The sequence below is a fragment of the Phaethon aethereus genome, assembly GCF_964289735.1.
Source record: "Phaethon aethereus genome assembly, chromosome: 3".
Classification (NCBI taxonomy): Eukaryota; Metazoa; Chordata; class Aves; order Phaethontiformes; family Phaethontidae; genus Phaethon; species Phaethon aethereus.
Genome location: NC_138576.1, coordinates 94,534,903 through 94,556,241, shown reverse-complemented (window position 1 = coordinate 94,556,241; position 21,339 = coordinate 94,534,903). Strand labels below are relative to the sequence as shown.

Here is a 21,339-nt window from a genome sequence, read left to right as displayed (position 1 = left end):
ACTCAGATTTGCCTTGTTTGGGCTTTTATACCTGTGATACTGATGGAGGAAAAAGTCTGTGTTTCTTTGGCAGTAACAGAAATTGTTAATGACTACTGAAATTAACTTTTTTTATAACCTGTACTATCTGTAATTTCCAGCAGAACACCTGTGGCAGTAGCAGACAGGCATGTGTGTGTCTTACATGTCCCCTTAAGGATTCCTGGCTTGTGCTTCACTCCTGGATCTAGCAAATACAACATGTTAACATGCTTGATGACTTGGCCTGTTTTTTCCCCTTGCAAATATATTTGCCACAAGTATTTCCTGTCAGTGATATGGCTGCTTCCTGGGATAGTTTGGGGCTGATAGATGTGCATAATTTTCCATCCTGTAACTAAAAGGTTGCACCGTTTCTCTCCCTGTCCAGTACCTGTATGCACCTTCCACCTACTGACCACTGCTAATTGAGAAATGCTACTTACGGGCCTGGTGTGAAAGGCTCATTAAATTTTTCAGGGTCATTCTTGCTTTGACTCCATTTTTTTTATATTTATCTGGGGGCTACAAATCAACGCAGCTTTTTTTATGTATTACTATGCCACTTAACTTTGTACTGCTTTCATCAGATTCATCTGCTAATGCTTATTGGCATGGACAGGAGCAAAGGGTAAGGATAAACCCATATTACCCAGGAAATCAAATTGGATTATAATGGTTCTTTTTAGCCTTACTTTGTGAAATGCAAGCCCTACATTCAGCCCCTTGAGCTGGCCAAGATCTTTTTGCTTTGGGAGACAGAGCCAAGACTTCATTAACTACTGAGATAAAATCTCTGGCTGACCATCTCTATTTTATGAAGCTTTGAAATCTACAGCCCTTCAGAAAGGAAGGATTTTTCTTTCTTCTACGTACAGAAATTACTATGTCTTCTAGCCCAGGTAGCTCTGCTTAGTGAGTTTTACTAATGGAAAAGTCACTGGATTAAACCATTGCCTTGAGATGAACCTGAACGAGCACATTTTGCAAAAGACCAGGTGATGCTCACAGTTCATTTTCTTCTACAGTTCAGTGCCATGAGCTGGAAAGACCCTTCTAATTTTGGTGAAACCTAGCATCTGAAAACCAAAATACTCTCCTCACTTCAATATGCCTTTCTGGAGTTCAGGGCTTAGTAGAGATTCCTTCGAGTATTAGCTTTCTACTCGGACTCCAAGACAGAAACTATTTTTGTTTGTCATACATGGGTGACTGCAGGTGTTCATTTCTCTTGTCTCCAAATGAGTTTTTGTGTAAGCATGGTGCCTTTGTAATGAGACAGAGATGGCCTAGGATTGATTTCTGACGTAGGGCTTTGCCCGCCATGGAAGAAAATGCCATGTGTTACTATGTAAAGGTTCTGTAGTGACACATTACAGGGAGTTCAATCTGGAGTTGAGGGAGGATTACAGTGAAGTCCTAGGAGAAGAATCAGGGCCAGAGTCCAGACACAAAAGAAAGAATCCTGCTCAAAGCGCAGAGGTTTCACACATTTATTAGAACAAGCAGTAAAAAAAAATCTCCTAAGTATAAAATCTAAATGTTCTCAAGTCCTCATTCCAGACAGGAGAGTCACAGCATGAAGGGCAGATCTAAGTTCTTCTCGCCAGTGCCAAAGTAGATGTAGCCATATTGCTTGGTCATTGGGACATGGTAGAATGTCAGTCCCAGCCACAGCAAGCTCCGCAGCACCACCACAGTGCCTCCCTTCTCTAGCTGGGCAGTCCAGGAGCCTGTGCAAGAACATGTGCTAATGAGTCACTGCAAAGGAGAAGGAGACAGCGTTCCTGGAGCAAGCTGTTGCTAAGCTGGGAGGATTGAGGTGGGTTCTGCCTGACCGCTTCACAGTGCACTGAAGTTTGTGACACCCTGAAAAGAGGGAAATCAGGGAGACCAGAAACCTTGATACCCTTTCTTCTTTTGTCAATTTAGTATTACAGGCTGCCCTCATTTCCACATGTCTGCATCTAGTTTCACACAGTAGCATATTCCCATGGCTATGGTGGCAATGTCATATGTGTCACAGGAAGGGACCCCTGGAGCTCCAGACTTGTATACTTGATCCCTAGGAGAGGCTTCAGGTATTCTTGTCTGCTTCTGAGTGGGCAGCAGTTACTTTAACAAGCTCTATCCCCTACTTGGTCTAGCTAATAGCTATAAAGAGCCAAGATAGCTATAGCAATCCTGCATAGGTATGAAATTTCTTAAAATAAACTTGTAGCATTAGTAGTAGGAAGAATAAGAAGGTGCTTTCCTGCTCCAGAGAAGACTGGTTTCCCTGATGCAGTGGGTGGAAAAGAAGAAGAAGAGAAAGTGAAAGGCAGGGTATTTCCTATCTCAAGAGAAATTTACAGAAAAGGTTAATTTTCTTCAGTCTTTCTTGGATCCACCATTGAAAAGGATGTGCGTGGTAGGGGCAAAGGGATTAGTTTCCGCATTAATTTTGCTTTGGCTCTGCAGTGGAGGTTCAGAGCCAGTGTGAAAATGCAATTTCTCCTGGATGCAAGGAGCTCTGAGCCACTGAGTATTTGTTTTGCTGTCTGACACGACAGCCTGGGAACAATGCTGGAGGGGAGGGGGCTGGACTATCTTGGATTCAATGCCAGAGGGCAAGGAGCTGCCAGAAGAAAATACCAGCTTCAGCACCAAATCAGTAATGCCTAGAGGGCACTGTAGGGAAGAAGGTTGCTGCTGAATCTCCATGTAAAAGTAAAAGCAGCAGGCCCAAATAAAAAAAAAAATGCAGTTGGAGCTGTCAGGCTGTTACTGGCCTAGAGTCAAGCAGTCAGCCTATCTGTACCCAAAGCCAAAACCTGCCAATACCAGAGAAGGCAGAAAGCCCATAATGTGTTGGGCCAGTTAGACGGTATTCATCCTTGTAGATAATTTTAGGCTCATCAATTTATGCTATGACTCATGCTTACTCATGTCATGGTTAGCCTGGGGAAGGGCTTCTGTGATTGCTGTCAGCTGCCAGTCCTCCCCCTCCCACTACCTTCTGACTCTTGTCCAATTTTAGTCACATCCGACAAAAGGCTGAAGGGCTTTAACACTGCAAGTTCCTAAAACAGGTCTCCATAGGACATGGCCCAGGGGTTGACTGCAGCTCCTGAAGCTATTTGTTTGGTCTGACAGCGGCTGCGAGGAAGCGCAGGCTGTTTGGCTCACGTGGCAGCCAAGAGGCAGCACCTAGCTGGGCAATGGGTGTTTGTGCAGCTTTGGGCTTGTGCATGCTCGCTTGCGGTACATGTAGTCTCTTATGCAGTTCATGGCAAACTACAGTAGTTGAGGGCTTGAGGGAGGAGGGAAGTTGAGGGGAAATGTATCTATGGTGACTGCAGAATCAGAAAGGAACAACACAATTCAAAGCCCTGTAAAACCAGGTGTCGTGAGCTGTGCTGCTCACCTGTTACTTATCTCTTCTCTTTGTCTTTCTGTACTTTTCAAGGGTTTCTTGGCCCCTATTGTTTCCCCTGTCTCCTTCCACAGGTTTGTTATACCATAATATGCACAACATAAGTCCCGTGTCATGTTTGATCTGTTACCTTTCAAAGTACCCTCTCCAGTTATGTGCAACCATGGAACTAAATGAACAGCAAGAATGGCTACCTTCCGTGACTGACTTCCTAACAAACTGACTCTGGCTGCAGGATAGAAGTACAAAGAAGACATTCACAGTCTTTAAAGACTCAGGAGATTTCTGCACTGGAGAGCTTACTTCTGACTCACTCAGTTGAATGTTTGCACTAAAGACAAGCAGCTGGAATCGCAGTAAAGCAAAGCACTACTTAACATAGGTCAGGATCAGTACAGGTGTGTGCCATCTTTCACCTTTCTTGCACTGTGACATTCTTTGCGCAGGTCCTAGTTAAAGCATGAGCTACTGTCTTCACGAGCAGTGGTTTCACATACACAGCAAGCCCAACCTCCCATGCAGTCTCTCCGGTGCCACTCAGATGGACACAAACTGGATTGAATCTTTGTCATACTTGGAGTAAATACACATATTATGGTTCAGCCACTGGGATTACAAATTCTGACTGACTGGATCTCTGACAAAATCTGCATGTTCTTAAGAAACTTTACTACTTGGACAGCATGGAAACGCAGATGAAGAACACCACTACAAGGCAGATCATCTGGTGGCTGAAGCACTACAGCCATCTGCTGTCAAAGGACAAGCTCTCAAACAGTTTCCTGAACTTGACTCTACACGTTTTCAGCATTTGCTAGTGGCAGTAGCTTGACTATGCACATGGGCATTGAGAAAGAAGTGGCAAGCAAATAGGTCTGAATGTAATTGTGACAAATAACTTTTTCCATTTTTCCTTGGAACACTGAACTGGCTTTGCATTCAGTGCAGGGTTCTTCCACCTTGAACTTGCAGAAATTATCTGCAAGCTCTTCATCCAAATACTGGTGGTTCTTGCAGCAGCTTTATACGTTGGTTTGCAGGGGTGAACTGTAAACTTTTGGAAGAGTTTCTCTAACAGGAATATAATGAAATGAGGAACTCTTATTGTCTTTGATTTAGGACCAGTCCTGTGAGAAGCACATCTGTCAATAGGACTGTGCCTTGACATGCTGGGTGGTGAAAGCCTTTAGGGATTATTCAGTTTGCTAATGCCTCCCAACATACTGGAAGCATCCAGCAGCCTATGTACATGTGATAGCTTGTGTATATATGTTCACATACACAGATGAACCTTTTGCCCCAAACAACTTACAAAGAATAAAAAGAAATGCCTGGAGCGTAACAAGTGGGAAAGGTGAGAAGCAAAACAAGGATATTGATGCTCTCAGGAACTGTATCTGGATTCAGACTTCATTTTGTTGGATAAATTTGCAGAGAAGGGAGAGTAAATCAAGTTCAACTTGATTAAATCCCTGTATCTATGCTCTGGGGCAATACAGTACATGGATTCATGATCTCAGAACATTTACCTAGTGTCACACAGGATTATGAGTCTTTTCAGAGTATTCATCAGCAGTTAACTGCTGATCAAAGGAACTTCAATTGCACCTTCACACCTGGCAGAAATAGACAGATGTAATTGAAGACAGCTCCATTCACTTTTATGCTAGACCTCTGAAGGCTGTGATGAGCAGCTGCTTCATTTCCCTACTGTCTGTCCAAGCTGTAAACTCTTGGAAAGCTTATACTTTCCAGCTCTTCTCTGATCCTTGATTCTTCATCTAGGTCTATGCAAATATGGACAATAAAGTTTTGCTGATGCTGTGCAAGTCTTCTGTGAAATGAGGACGTGAACAAAACAAGCAGGTTACTTAAGGGCAATCGCAGCTGGACCAATGCAACATAGATTGAGGACAGGAAAAATTATAAGAAACTGCAAAGTCATTTTCACCTCAGATCCTGTTTTCAGCCAGAATAATGATTAATCATAGAGCTGCTCTTTATTCTGCAGAGCCAAACAGCAGCACCACCACCACCTTCCATCTTTTACTAACCAGATCACTGGGGACATTTTTCTAACCTATCAAAGGTGTTTTATTCAGTACACTTTTCCAGGCTGGACTTTTGCAACACACAAAACCCGTTCAGAAGCTGTATTTGATACACAATGCTGATGTCTGCCTTCTAGGAAGACACCACATTAAAGTTCTGGAACCTATCTGCTTATTTTGGTCTTTAAAGGAAGAAATTATCTCAGTACTTTTTTTTTCCATACCTCACCACATTAGCAGCATTTGAGGAAATGGTCCAGAAAACAAAATTAATATGTGAACTCATGAGACATGGAGAAAGTTGTTCTCCTTGAAAGATCCAAGACAATTGTATTCTCTTCCATCATTGCTCAAATCTCACAATCTTCAAACAACAACATGGTTTTTTAGGCCCGCCTTTCTTGTAGGAGTTTGAAATAATGTCATAAACCACTCTAAAAGTACTTTACTCAGTACCTAATGAACAGTATGAAGTAATAACTTAAAATTAATATGCCTTTCCTCCTTCAAAAGAAAGCCTTAGAAAGCCTCATATCGAAAGAGATGAAGAGAATTATGAAAATTAAACGCTGATTTTAGCCTTTTTTTTTTTTTTTTAACTTCCTTGCTATTACAAATGGCTTTTAGAGTAAAATCATTGCATAGGTATGTGTAGGTCTGTATTACTATAAAAATGCAGAAGCATGATGCTGGGTTCAAATCCTTGCTAACATTGGCTCAGAATATCCCATGACAGTCCCTGTGCCTGTCATTGCCCCTGTGTCAGACAATATGGAAGCTGGGAAGCTCAGAGCATCAGTCTGTAAGGTACACCAAGACTCCTGGATAAAAATTGTCTGGAAAAAAATTTAAGATTATTATTATTTTCATTGGAAGGAATACAACTAGAACTAGGAGAGAGCAAGTAAAAGCTGGCTTTCTTAGAGTTAAATACTGATTTTCATTTGCATCTACGTGTGAACTGTAGCTTGTATTGTCCCTAAATCACGCAGCAGAGTTAACCTCACGCATCATGTAAAGCTCACTGAGGTGCAGGGAACTGGAGGTCATTCCTCTCACGCTAGAGATTTCTTACAGTAACACTGCTCTGGTGAGGTTTCCATTCTTCAAAATACATTTTTTTAAAAAGCAAGTTAATTCTTAAGCTGCACCCAGCAAACCTAAAGAAGCCAAGCACTGTCTGTGCCGAAACTATTGCCTGTTGCTGCTCCAGAAGGGAAGGGAGGGAGCTGCTGTGTGGGAGGAAAGAGCATGGGAAAAATATCCGCTGGATGAAGATCTGGAGCTTCCTATTCCCTCTTTGGATAAGGCTACAGCCTCCACCCCTCCAAAACACAGGCAGGAATTCTGAGGAGTTCCGTACATCTTTCCCAAACAAGAAAGTGCTTTGAAGATCCTGATGGTCACCCAGTGTTAAACCACTGCCTTTTTTATGGCCCTTCAACAGCTGCCAGGACACCAGGGCTGAATTTCAAAAGTCAACCTCCTTCTCAGCTTCTTCTTCCTTTCCAGCCACCAACAGAAATCCCTGTCTCATCCCTCATGCCTGTCTCAGCTATGGGTTGAATCCAGTAATTCACAGAGGCAATAGGGTACGTGAGACATTAGCTTTTAGACAAAAGCCTTTTAAGAGGCCTGTTTGCAGAAGAACTTTCCTGCCGTAACTGGTCCACTTTCAGTATGACCTCTCATAACATTGCTGCTTTGGAGGTGATTCAGCAATGCTTCATTTCAGCACAGGCTTGAGAAGAAACAGCTTTAAAAGCTAGACAGCCTGATACAGAGGCTCCATGTCGCAAAAGCTCGCAAAAGAGGGTCATAAAAGTGACATTATCAATTCATCTTCAAGGGCGGAAATATCTCAAGGGAAAAGCAGCTACAGCATGGTTGCACTTACCATTGACACTATGTGCTGCCAGAAGAGCAGGTTATAACATACCTTGCTGCAGTCAGTCCTGAGTGAGAGTGAAGTACTGAGTTACAGGACAAATATTAACACCCAGAGAGGGGCAAGAAAGCTGTTTTCCTTTGCAAAAGCAGCTGCTGCTTGGCTGCATGACCCCAAGCACTTAGCTCTGAGAAAGCCATACTACACCCATGGGATTTAGCTTCCATTTCCCTCAAACAGAAAATCCTACACTGGGAAGAGCTTCCTACTTCTAATTTGCTGTCTGTAGGGAACAAAGACAAATTGCAAAACAGAGCAGCTGTAATGAAAGGTCACTGTGCTCTGTCTCTCAACAAATTTTGCCACACGGACATTTCATGCACAGCCTACCAGCCATAAGAACACATCTAAACACTCTTATGTGGGGCCCAAACTCTTTCATGCCACTTACTGGCTGCAGACTAAATCTTTTTCATTTGCTTGACACACCACTTGCACCCCATATGTTAACACTGCTGTCAATATTTCCAATTCCCCATATAACTATTTAATAATAATTAAATAAAAACACAGACTGATTGCAGGTTCAGTCCTATTTTAAAAAGACACCAGAGCCAGGAAAACACAGCTTACAAACAGTCAGATGCTGCCAAGCAGCTCTTGCGGTCCTAATGCCTGCCACGTCGTTGACACACAAATACAGCCATGCCCAAACCTCAAAGTAAAATGATGATACTTCTGAGGCTTTTTCTCTCCATTATCCTCTCCAACAGGGGACACCTCTGCAGCACAAATTATTAAGACAGGCCTGCCTGGGCCTTTCACTTACACACAAAGTACCTGTTTCCTGCTGACAAGGAAGACTCAGGGATTGCAATGTTGTCCTGGATGCACTGTATTCAGGTGCTTCCAAGTACTGGGTAAAATTCAGGCCATACTTAAGACATCTGACAACAGTGCTGCTTAATCCAGTTGAAGCAGCCTCTGCACTCAAACCCTTATTCCCCCCTTCATCACTTCCATCATAGAGACCACAGAAGTGTTTTACTGCTCAGTGAACCAGGTCAGGGAAATGATCCGCCTGAAAAATAGTCTAGCCAAAAATAAAGTTATTTTTCCAGCTGGAATCTGGTTGCGCAGCCAGCAATGCCAACACAAAAGAAGGGACAATACACAGACATAAATGAGCAGCAGAGGATGGGACTGAAAAAGCTAGCACAGAAGTAACACACATCAAATGACAGCCTCCCTTATTAGCCTAGTTAGTTTGCCCTTTAGTCCTAAATCCACCTAATAATTAGAGCTAGAATGCTCTTTACTGGGTTTTTTTGGTTTTGTTAAGAAAAAGATGCAGACTTTACACAGAGACGTTCAGAACAAAGATTTGGAATGGGGCTGTGCACTAGAGGAAACAGCAAGACAATATGCAATCAAAACTTATAAGGAGTAGGAAAAACTGATTAAAATCCCTTCTATTTGGATTCTGACAACTACAGTACAGATCATTGTATCTTGGGTCTTCTGTAGTAATTTTAGAAATCTCTCAGAGTGGCAAAGCACAGGGTAATGCTGGATCCCGTCGCACTCCATATTTCTTGTTCAGCTGGTCGCTGTGGAAACGTTTTTGGAGCGTGCCAGGAGTCACGTAGCATCTACCTGGGGAGCCCCTGCATTAATCCGTCACCTTCGTGGGCTCCTGTGAGCCCATTGGTTGGTAGGAAGAAAAAGAAGGAGTCCCTCTCCCCTCCCTGCTCTGAATGAAAGACGCTTCCTCTAAATCTTGCTACAGGATTTCAGGCTCAATTCAGCTTCTTTGGAGCTTTTGTCATCAAACAAATGTGATGTCTTTGAAAGAAAGATTAACAGTTTGATGAAAGGATGCAATGGACAGCTTTGTTCTAGCCTGCTTCCCCCTAGAGCTTTCGGTCACTGTCACTTTCTTACCCACGGGAGAATATCTGTCTCACTCTTAGAGGAGATTATGGCCACCTTGTAAGATTTCCCCTCTCTTGATAACAAAGCACTGGCCACTTTAAGGAGGTGATAATGATGAACAGGGGCTGGATTAGGGGCAAAGAACCTCACATTGATCTCTGAATTCTGAGAGAACACAAAGCAGTTGTGTTCAAAACCCACCAAATGCTTAGAGCACATCCAGTTCACTCTCCTGCAGGAGGGGCAAGGCTACAAGCCCTGTCAGTCGCCTGGTTGGACTTCTTACCTCATCATCAAGTTAGCAGGACTAGTTAAAAGGGTTTAGGACAAGGAACAGATGGCACGGATTATAAACTGTCAATGTTTTCATACTAAACTAGATACGAATTCTGGCCCAAATCACCTGAAGAGTTTACCAGTTTCTGAGAAGACTGTCAGACTGAGCATATCCACACAGCACAGTGCAGTTGTGTTGATATTCATGCTAATCCTGAACACTAAAGATGGCTAAGCATCTTCTAGTGCCTGGGATAGCCTAGCTATCTCTGCACAGCACAACTGCTGTACAAATATACCCATAGATCAACTGTCCTTTGTCCTTTTCCCTCTCTCTACACACAGGCAAACACCCCTTCAGCATACAGAATATGATATTTGTGTACAGTAAAACAAGACAATGCCTGTTGACTTCCTCCCTGCAAAAGTTCTATGGCCGAAGGGGCAGCAAACAGCAAAACAAAGCTATATGCAGGGCTGGCACCAATGCCAACTGCTGTGCAGGCAGGAGCTGCCATTCCTTACGTGAAGCCCCTTCAGAACCAGATCACTCCTAGCAAAAGCTGACCTCGTTCTGACTTCAGTGACACACAATCTGCCCTAGGCTTTCCACTGCAAGTAATTTTTCATCATTCCCTAGAGAAAGGGTTAGGCCAAGGCTGACTGATGTGGTGATAAAACTACAACTTCTGGTTCTAAGAGACTTTACCAGCATTTCCCATCAGTTCAGCAAGAAGTTCATCTCCTTTTCATGTCCAATGAACCAGGAGCTGAAATGGAGACAGGGTGGGCAATGATTTCTTTTACTGAGGAGGAAAAAGCTTTAAATACAAACCCTGGAAAGTTGCTATGAAGACTCTGCTTCTGTCCTCATTCTTTCACTGCAGCAGTCAGGAGGGTGAAAGACTCCACCACAGCTCTCAGTTGAGGGGCAGCCCTGCTCCAGTATAAACTCATCCAGGGCCTCTGACTAAACAAGACCCCCGAGGTGATGCAGACCCAGGACCCAAAAGCCCTGAATGCACTGCTTTATTACCCATACACACAAAGCCCAAGGAAAACAGACTCCTTTCCAGAAATCAAAGCAGACCATGGACAGCCAGTCAAATAATACTAGCTGGCTCTGGAGTCCTCCTGCTGTGCCGCCACATGAGAGGTTCCAGTCTGATCTTGAACTCCTGAGTTGGCAGCACCCCGGCTGTAGGAGGGACAACATCTTATATTGCTCCCAGGCAACTCTCTTGGGTCACTGAAGGAGTGGCCTTAGCCTCTAAAGACTCCCCAGTCCACACATCACTAGCAAAAATTAAGAGTGTCTCTACTTTTGAAGGGTGTAGGAGACATGCTTATGTATTTGTGTATGTCCATTACATGCCTGTGACCACTAAGGATGCTAAAAAAGCTATTGAAAAGTCCAGTGACCATTCCAGAAATTGCCTAAGCTTGGAAGGGACAGAGTCTCCTCTCTGTACCTACAGTTCAGGAGGTCAATATATGACACACAGCCTGGGAACTCAGACCTTACCTTCTCCTCAATCTGATGCTGCTCTTGGTGTTTTTCTTTCTCATTTTTTCTTTTCTGTGGTTTGATTTTCTGTGCTCAGGACTGACAATGCTGGCACCATAGTGCGCCCTGCTGGAAGGTAGCAGCTATGGCCACCCTAGAATTATTTCTAGGAGTGGCTGACTTCAGTTTTAACAGAGAAATTCAGGTACCAATGCTTTAACTAATAACCCACTGAGCCAGCTATTCGGTTCGATTCTCACATCTGAAAGCCGACTGTTCTGATGCACGCTAATCTGTTTTTCTCCTTCTGTACCTCTGTGTTATAAAGCTTGTGTGTTAAAACCACTTGTATAAATGTCAGGTAACTCCACCGGGATACTGTACCTCAGTTTCACACATTCACCCAGCCTAAGGATCACCTCTCCTAAACAGGAATGAGGATAGCTGTGAGCCACATTAGCTATTTCGGTCTACGTTTTGGCTACCTCTTTTTATCCTTGCTAACACAAAGCACTGCCCTCCCATTCATTATGGGTCTTTTAGTTTGGATTTCGGTGAGACAGCTTGAAAAGCCTTGTCCCCGTGTGGCTCTTGGCAGGCTAAGAAGTAAAGTGCTCTTGCTCTCAGCTTTCACAGAGCTGGGGAGGTGCTGCTTATTGTTAAGCAATGAAAGGGGAGGGCTCAGGTCACATCTGTGAAATGTTAGTAGAGAAGGGAGGCTGGGTGAAAGTAGGTGGCCAGCACAGCATAGCACTTCGCTGGCTTTTGCAAGGCCACTGGGGAGATAGGCAGCCATTTGTCTTAGAGCCCTGATAACCAGCCGACTTGCTCTCAGCTGGCTAGCTGGGGGTTGTAAATACCTCTGCAGACACAGAATCTTCAAATGGCTGGAGACAGAGGCTGATAGAGGCTTAATCGCCTGGAGGAAGGGTCGAAACGGAGTTAATTAGCTGTGTTAATGCATGGAGATAAAGCATGTTCGAGACTCCTGGCCTTGTTCCTCCCAGTACCTGGGCTTTTGGGGCACCCAAGATGGGGCTACCAAACTGGCCAAACGAAACTATCTCCTACTTAGACCTCTCCATCTTCAAGGACCCATTGAGCACCATTTTGCTAAACTGATAAAGAGCATGCTAATGAAGCTCAGAGGACAGGAGGTTAGAATACTAACCCAGGCTACTGTTCAGCAAGTTTATAGAAAGGCTAGCGCCCAAAGTCTTCAGCCAGGGAAATAGTCACAAATACCTTTGTAATGCTGTATAAGGAATGCTGCAAAAACACTGCACTTTCCGGTGAAGAAATAGAGCTACAAGACTGAGTGGCTGTCACTTCCTCCACAGTCAAAGGGGTAAAGGAGCTGAAATGATCTTCTGTCTAGGCACTTCTTCTCTACCTGAATCTTGAAACAGCAAGTGATCCACCCTGCTACTCTATCCCATTTAGAATGATGCTATAAAATCTCTCCCAGCATTACAGAGTTAGCAGTTACACCTGAAAGGTCTCAACTTCCCCCACTTAACCCTCCACAATGGACAGTGATGTCAGGAATCTCATCAGTCCTCTTTTGAGCCCTCAGGCATCATAGTTCAGAAAGCAAAGCCAACTGTACTGAGAGTCCTGTGCTTACAGTCACTGCCTCAGGAACCCACTGTCACCTTATCACCTTTGACTTATTGTCACTGACAACGAAGAAACCCAAGCTAAACACCACCCTCCATGGCTGTTGTCAAGTTTACAGCCAGGTGTACCAGGAAATCATCTGTTCTGAACTCCTGCATACCACTGCCCATTAAACTGAACTGAGTTACTCATGTCTGGGACTAGCAACTATTTGTATTTGGCTAAAACACAATTCCTGGGTAGACGTCCACCATGATGCTAAGATACCAAGAGACACAGACTCATCCGTTGCAGTTGCTAGCTAGTAATCATTTCACTGTTAAAATTTGTACCTAATTTTTAATTTTAGTTTTTCTGGCTATAATTTTTAGCTGCTGATTCCTGTTATGCCTTTCTCTGCTATACTAAATTGATCTTCAGTACCCAATACTGAAACTCCATGGAGTATTTACACAGTGTAATACAGTCATTCTCATGTTCCTTTCCGTAAGATAAACAGACTGAACTGTTTATGTCTCTCACCAGCCCTTGAATCATTTTGTGGCTCTTTACTGCAACTCTCTAGTTTTGCAATGTGCAGTAATCCAGTTCTGATTCCACTAACAGTGTATGTAAAAGTAGTCACCTCCCTGTTCCTGTTTGCTACGCCCTTGTTTATATATCTACGGATCAAATTAGCCTTTTAAGTCTTGGGATCAGACTGGGAGCTGATGTTCAGTGGGTTGTGCCTGGATTTCCTTTCACAGCCACAGCTTCCAGAATCCGAGTCTGGCTTCCAATACCTGCTCTTAGATATGTGATTTTGCAGGTAGCTACATCAAAATGTACTTTATTTACCAGATCTCTGTAGCGATCTTGCTGTTACCATTATTTGTCTCTCTTCTAGATCATTTATAAATAAGTTGAAGAATATCAGTACTGGCACTGGTTCCAGCTGAAGCCCCTCCTAACCCCTTCCAGAAATATACCCGTTCAGTGATTTCTGAATCACAACTACTAATTAAGATCAGTTGAGGGGAATATTTCTGCAATGCTGGGATTTATTAAAGGTTAGCCACATGTCTCCTGAGATAATGATTTCAGGAGTAACTTATCTGTCTCTGCCATTTTCATCTTTTGACAAACAGAAAAGGTTGCCTAACACCAGCCTCCCTTAACAAATAGTCTGAAAACAATTCTAAAACAGTATTTTATTGTCTTCATTTGATGCGAGTCCTCATTCTTTCCAAAAACAACACAGAAAAAATTACTGAGCATTTCTGCCCTTCCACATTCTTATCAGCCTTTTTACCATCACAGTTTAGTGACAGTTTCCAGTATCATTCCTATGCTTTCTTTTCCTCTCAATATGCTTGAAAAAAATCTTCCTTACAGTTGTCATGGATTACTCCAGTTTATCCTGGCTTCCTTTGTCATTTTCTACTCATTATCACCTCCAGTTATGTATCAATCATTACTTGTTCCAAACTTTCTGCATTTCCTTTTATATTGCTTTTTTTTTTAATTCAAATTCCTACTTTTACTCCATCAGTGAACTATGGTAGGCTTTCAGCCAAAAGCAGCTATTTCTTGACTTGGAGTCATGACTTTCAAATAAACTCTTCTCATATAAATCCTATTTCTAATCATATCTTTTCCTATCTACATTTTTCTTTCTCTTTGCCTCTGACATACCTCCCCTCCCGCATCAGTTTTTAACAGTGCCCTGCTGGTGTCCCTTATCTCCATATCAAAGTGATCTGAGTCAGTAAGCTGTAACAAACCTTCAGAGTCAAGTTATTGCTTTTTCTGAACTGTAGTTTGAAAGCGCCAAAGAGCTGAATTCTCCATCCCCTATTCACTTCCTGCTAAGCTTTTCATTCTACACTAGTACCTTGGGCTTTCTTCCATCCCTTTCCTTTATCCTCGCAGAATGTAAAATTGCCTGACGAGATACCATGGTCACCGTAAAATCATCCTTCCCCCTCCATTTTCACTTTCCCCATCATGCCAATGCCTGAGAAGTAACTATTATATCTACACAACATTAGGTCATCAAGTGAAAATGCTGTAGGCATGCTAGGAATTATTGCTGTTTGCTTTGCCATTCCATTATCTACAAGCACCTGTAAAACGGCCACAACTCTAGTTCCTATCGCCCAGGGTGCCAAACTCCATGCAGCAGAAAGGACCATGCTGGCAGTCTGCCAGCAGCTGAAAGGCTACATCTAATTGTGCATAAAGTTGAGCAGATTGTCTGCTTAGACTAGAGCAAACAAGCTTATCTTTAATGCAGACATATGGCCAGCAAAACCTACAGATCCCAGCATGCAACATTCTGGCCAGCTGGCCATTTGGATCAGAATGGACCATTACATGATCTGATACTCTGGTGACAGAAGATCAGTATTGCAACTCCACCATGTTCAAAAATCATGAGTCAGGCCACCCAAATTCATGACTTTGGCTTGGAGAGCTGGAGATTTTAAAGGAGATAAACTGATTGAATTTGCTTTTGAGACAGCGTTCATGTTCTCCCACTTCATTTCCACAATCATTTAAAAAATTTATTTTTTTAATAAACATTAAGTCACACAGTCACTTGTCTCTGGGAGCTGAGACACCAAAGGGGAAAAAAACGGACTCACAGTATGATTAGGGGAGGAGCAGCAATATATTCTGAACTCTTAAAGTGCACAGATAACCTGATAGACACACAGACAGAATCTGGAACCTGCAATCACTACAGATATCACTGGTAAAGATAAGGGTGGCAGACAGTTTTGTTATAAAACTCCAGGTTTTCCAATGTTGCTCTAAAATCTCTGCTTTTACCATTGTTTCCTTTATTCAACCCAGTTTTAACTTCCTTTCTTCCCACCTCTCAGCTGTCACATAAAATGTTCCCTCTGCCTCCAACTTTCCATTCTGTAAGACACCTCTGCTCTCCTATAATGACGCACCATACACTTTATGACAGTTACCCCCTTGACAGCCATCACAGATGCTCAGTCTCTAATTAATGAAGAAAACTCTTCCAACAGAGTTGTTACTTTTAGACAGGTTAAAATCAGCCCTTAGTATCTCAGCCTTGTTCTTTAGGTCTTTTAAAATGCTAGGGGAATTCTAGCTGATGCAGGTGGGGAGCATCACTCAGATGTCACTCACCCCCAGTCCACTTTTTGTGTATTTGTTGAGGGCAGAGGAAATTCTGACTTCAGTCACAATTCTAGATGCTACAGATTTGGGAATTCCTACTTCTGCTTTGACAATAACTGTTCAAGAGAGGATCTAGCCAAGAAAGGCAAGAAAAGCTTCAGGTCAAAATGAAGGGATTTGCCAGAGATATGAACATGTCAGAAAACAGAAAAAGCACTATCTGCTCTGGGTCAGGACCAACATGCTCTGACAGAGTTGAAGGAAGGTAGTCCAAGAACCAGAGTTTGAGTGTCTTGCAACCAGGAGTGAGTGACTTTGGCAGAGCCATACTGATAAAATCAGCAGAAAGCCGGTATCTGCCCTCTGTTCTTCCCCACACACACATATTTTCACAAGCAACCAGTACTTTAGGCAACCTGAATGCTTGTTAAAGGGGGGTGAGTTGATCTTTCTTTAATGTCAGAGCTCCTATCTGCATATGATAGAGTGCAAATAAAAGAGGCTACATGCCTTTCTGATCCTGTAACCAGTTCCTGTCTTACTTCCTTTGCCTGACATGCTCATTCCATCAATCCCCAGGTTCAGTCCAAAAAAGAGCAAGACAATACAGCCAGAGCTGCACAGGCACTGTGATGAATCTTCTCTTCCATTAAGAAGCACTCAGCTGCACTTGAGCTCAGGTAGTCTTTGAGAGGTAACTTTTTTTGTGGAGACCAAGATCTGCACTAACAGCAACAACCTCCCGGGAAGGGGACAAAAGTTCACCCTTACACAGACCTCAGGTTGCCACAGGAAGACAAATGTGACACTGGTACAGCTAAGCCTCACTTTCTATCTGCCACTAGGTAAAATACAGCTACGAGTCGAATTTGATTTAAAGACTTCCACAAAAACTGCCATGTTCATATCTAACACACAGCATGACCTGCCAGTTGCCTGGTTCCTTGAACTAGATGAGAAACATTGCAGAATGAGATTTGTAATCTTTTGAAGGTGTCATTCTCCATCACAGCTGAAGGTGGCTAAAACGAGCTCTGTGATGCAAATTAGCCTTCAGGCTCTTAGCCTGTGGAGCCTGTTTTCTAGTGGAAACACAGAAAGCATGGCAGATTTATGTCCTGCTGTGCAGTGGCTCTGTGGTTTCAGGCCTTACAAAATTAAAAAGTCTCCCTACCACAAACCCTATGAAAAAAAGACGAAAAAAAAATGTACGAGTAGCAACGCCTGGACTACTGTATGAAACCACAGCTAAAAATTTTCTTAGGAGGTATCTAGGACCTAACTGCCCTTGCAATACTCCTTTTTGAGTCAAAAGGGCCAACTCAGTGAGCTAGTGTATGTAAAAATGTGCAATCTCTACAGACTACACCTGTGGAAAATGACTGCAGCAAGGACAGTCCCAAAAGGTGAACAATGGTTTAGATTTTAGTGGTGTTTATGCTCTGAACAATCAAAAATGTTCAGAATTCAGGCCAGAGCTCACTAGGTTCATTATCAGTTCTTTTTTGCCAAAGGAAAGATTGGGCAATATATATATGAGACAAAGTCTGAAAAGCTATTTACAGCATTGGCAATTTACTGTCCTTCCAGCCAATTCCATCTGGCACCTACTATCCTATCCTGCTACTCCAGGACAGGAATTAAAATACCAAACCTAAATTCTGATTGTGTCCCAAGAATCGTTCTAGACAGCAGGATGTGGAAACACTTGGCCCAATCCAAAAAATGCAGCAAAATCAGTAAAAAGCAGTTAGAAACAAATAAAAAGTAATTCCCGTCTCTTTAGAGAAATATCCTGCCAGAGGAATCCCTGGAAGAGACTTTAAACATATTTAAAAGTTGTCCAGCAGAACAGTAGAGATGTGAACTGAAGATACATTCCAGTATGCATATGATCCTTTCTCCTTCCACAGTGTGTAATCCTGCTAGAGTACAGATTATTACACACTCCAGCATTTCTAACAGTTTATCAAAGGAAGGTTTGAATTCAGCCTCTCAAAGATATCAGCTTAGTGTTAATGAGAGCCCATTTAGATAAAGAGCAGCAATACTGGGTAGGATGAGAGGTGTGAAATACTTCAAACCACATAAATTCCCTTTATCACTGGTGGAGTTATCTCTCCCCATTGAGACACCAGCCATCACAGGCTTTACAGAAGCCAGGAGGGAATCTGGCACTCAGGCAGAGGGGGTAACTGCTGGTGTGGTCAGACCTGTTGTGAGGAAGTGACAACCCTGGTACGCTTACATCTTACTATTGCAAGTGTTTAGAATTACTTAAAAAGGGAATTAAGTACAATATTTAGTAAAGGATAAAGTTCCTTTACAGATTCACAGGATCTTCTCCCAAGCATACCAACTCCACAGTAACACCTTGTCGCCTCAGTGTTTCCCAGGCTCAGACTGCCTTTCCTCTCATTGCATCGCTTGATTCTGCTACCTTTACCTTGTGGGATGTCATGCTCCAGAGAGTCTAGAAAGTCAGTGGATGGGTCCAGGTCAGCCTTTTCCAGCAGGGTTTTATTCTTCAGGTTAACAGGCTCAGTAAAATGGAAATAGGAACTTAACTTTTTTGCCTCTGTCAAAGAAAGACCTGCAAAGAGCCATTGGTGACCATTAATACAGTGAGCTGGGCTAACATACATTATACCATTGTATGTCATATTGTTTCTCTAACGCCAACAGCACAGGACAGAATCACGGTCTTTCTCCAGCAGGTTCCAAAGAAGACCAAAGACTCGCCAGAAATGGCTGGCAGCACTCCCCAATGCTGTGCATTGCAGACCATGCTAACTGCAGTCCCAGATAAGCAATGGGCACTGAGTTAAGACCAACCCTCTATGCCCATTCGGTTACATCCTATATCTAGATGGAGAATTCACTGCAGCTATAAATTGCTAACCACTGACATAAACTATACACAGACAAATGAAACTACGCGTTTAGTGACTCAGAGCCATTACTGATTCTCCTCCCACCTTCCACAGTTGAATCATGCACCTGAACATTGGATTCACTCCTGCCTGTTCAACTTACCCAAGGGAAAAATAAACCTGAAGTCAAAACATCAACTAGAGAAAGTCATCTTAATTTACAGCCTTTATGATCAAAGTACAGTTGATGCTGATAAAGACAATGGGAATTTACCTTCAAAGTTTCTGTTTTCATGCACAGACCCAAGAGGAGTCTTCACAAATGCCCCCCGGGGGATGATACCAACTGCTCTGTCTATCTGTTCTATCGTTGCTATGAGGCGGGCCTCCTCCTTGATCATGGGCTATAAAGAAAAATAGGCAAATTTTAAAGGCAGGGCTTTCCTTGTTGTCATTTCTGAAAATAAACTTGAAGTGACAATAGAAACCACAACAGACTCATCAGCTTGGAGCCCAATGGCACTAAGAGGACCACAAGTAGAACATTCTTCTCATAACAATGTGGCTAGGAGCAGACAGTCCAGACTCACCAGAGAATTAACTGTCTCTCCCTTCATTCATCCTTTCCTCCCTCTCACTTGAGATACTTATGGCTTGTCTATTCAGTTATAAAGAATGGTACTTGCAGTTCCTATGTAAAGCTTCAGACACAGCAGTGAGGATCTGTACCAATTGTGCATAAAAAATAAAGGAGAAATAATATTTCTGAGCTGTGTCTAACTCCAGGAGTAACTGAAGTAAGAGTTCAATCAAGAAGCCATTGCCGCACAATAACGGCAAAGAGGAAATTGTGTGTATTCTGCCTGAACACAGGCTCAGGCCGCTTAACAAAGAAGGAGGAGGAGCTACCACCTGTCCAGTGTGAGGGGTACAATTGTAGCAAAGAGAGTTTGAAAGTGTTTTGCTGTATTTACCTCCTTACCATCTTCAAACAATCTTTCAGCATCTTCTGCATTTATCTCAGTGTACTCATACTCAAAAGAAGGATCTCCCTGGAAGCGGCCCTTCAGCTGCTCAGCCTGCGCAACCATCTCCTCGGTCGCTGGTGGCAGGAGGCTCCATTCCACGCAGTTCAAGCTGCCAGCGACAAGCACACCACAGGCTCAATCCCGTTGAAGCACACGGCTCGATGCAGCCTTGCCAGACCCCTCAGGGCACAGCAAGGCTCCCTCCAGGAGAGCTGGGCAGCTCCCCCCGGCGCTCCCCAGTCCCCTCTCTTCTCCCCTCAACCCACAAACCAGCCTGTCGAGGCCATTTAGGCTTCCCCGGTCCCACCTCCCCAGGGAGGTGCCCGTCCCCTGCATGGAGCGGCGGTGAGGCCCGGCCTCAGCACCTGTAGAGGCGGCTGCGAGGCGCGGCGCGGTCGGGGCCCAGCCCCTCGGCGATGTAGTAGGCGCCGCGCACGCCCTGGATGCAGCCCCAGAACCAGACTCGCTCGAAGCGGTAGTCGCGCTGGAGGAGCAACAGCGAGGCACCCAGCACCGCCCTCTTCTCCGGGCTCAGCCCCGCGCCGCCGCCGGCCGCCAGCTCCAGTGCGGCGGGCAGCGACGCCGCCTCCATGGCTGCTCCGCGTCGCCGTTGCCAGGCAACCGTCGCTCGGGCGGGCAGGGCCCGCGCCGTTTCTGCGGCGCTGCGGTCAAAGGTGACGGCGTGCTTCCGCTGGAGGGAACGGTCCGCAGTGTCAATCAAAGTCAGCGCCCTGGCAACGACGGGGGGGGGTGGCGCGGCGGTCGCCATGGCAACGGCGGGTCCCGCCTCTCCGCTGCCATGGAAACGGCGCCGGTGGGCGCAGGCGCACAATGGCGAGCCACCGCCCCTGCTGGGCGGCCGGGCCGGCCTGAGGGCCTATACGGGCAGGCCCCGGGCGTGAGGCGGGAGGGCACCCACTGGGCCGGGTGCCCCACGGCGTCCTCAGTAGCTCAGCACCCGAGCAGACACGGGGCGACGGCACCTCCTGTGGGTTCAACCACCGCCTCGGCCCGGGCCTTCCCTCCGTGGGGAGCTGAGGAGAGCAGCGCAGTCGCGGCGAGGAGACTGTCCGCCGTCTGTGGGTCAGCAGCGGGCGTCCTCTGGAGCAACGAAGGAGAAAGCGGAGCCCTGGAGAGCCTGCAGGCAAGCTGCCTGTGCAGGCAGATCTGGCTGTACCAGTCCTGTGTAAAGCTAACCCTGTCCTGAGACCCAGAGACACTGACAAGCTGCAAACCATTGAGAATGTTAGGGGTGGCTGTCCTGTATAGGTGTTCCTCCATTTCAAGAAGCCTAAATCCAAAGGTAATTCCAAAAAGCAGGAGGACATACAATTGTATTGCACCTTAGCTGGGGTACCACAAAGAGCTCCATTTTCTTCTTTTCTTACGTGAACAGCAGCAAAAATACCCCTCTGAATCTCACTGCCCACAGCGTCATTTTTACAGGTCTTATTTAGCTCATGTACATCTATAAATAAATGGCTAATTTATAAATGACAGCATTTCGATCACTCTTTGGCAGATCATTTTGCTGAATCACGTACAGACAGGCATCTACGAAATAGCTCCTGCCCTAAAAATCTTGCAGTC

The 21,339-nt window shown here is 44.4% G+C and overlaps 1 protein-coding gene across 1 annotated transcript; it reads right to left on the bottom strand.

Moving 5' to 3' along the window:
- Positions 1–1,590: 1,590 nt before the first annotated feature.
- On the bottom strand, positions 1,591–20,682 carry RSPH9 (radial spoke head component 9; the record flags this gene model as incomplete). Its single annotated transcript, XM_081998154.1, has 5 exons — positions 20,115–20,682; positions 19,696–19,858; positions 18,996–19,125; positions 18,295–18,441; positions 1,591–1,751 (listed from the first exon to the last, which is right to left on the bottom strand). The coding sequence occupies exons 1-5, from the start codon at positions 20,516–20,518 to the stop codon at positions 1,591–1,593; spliced, it is 1,005 nt and encodes a 334-aa protein (XP_081854280.1). The 5' UTR covers positions 20,519–20,682.
- Between the last annotated feature and the right edge of the window lie 657 nt (positions 20,683–21,339).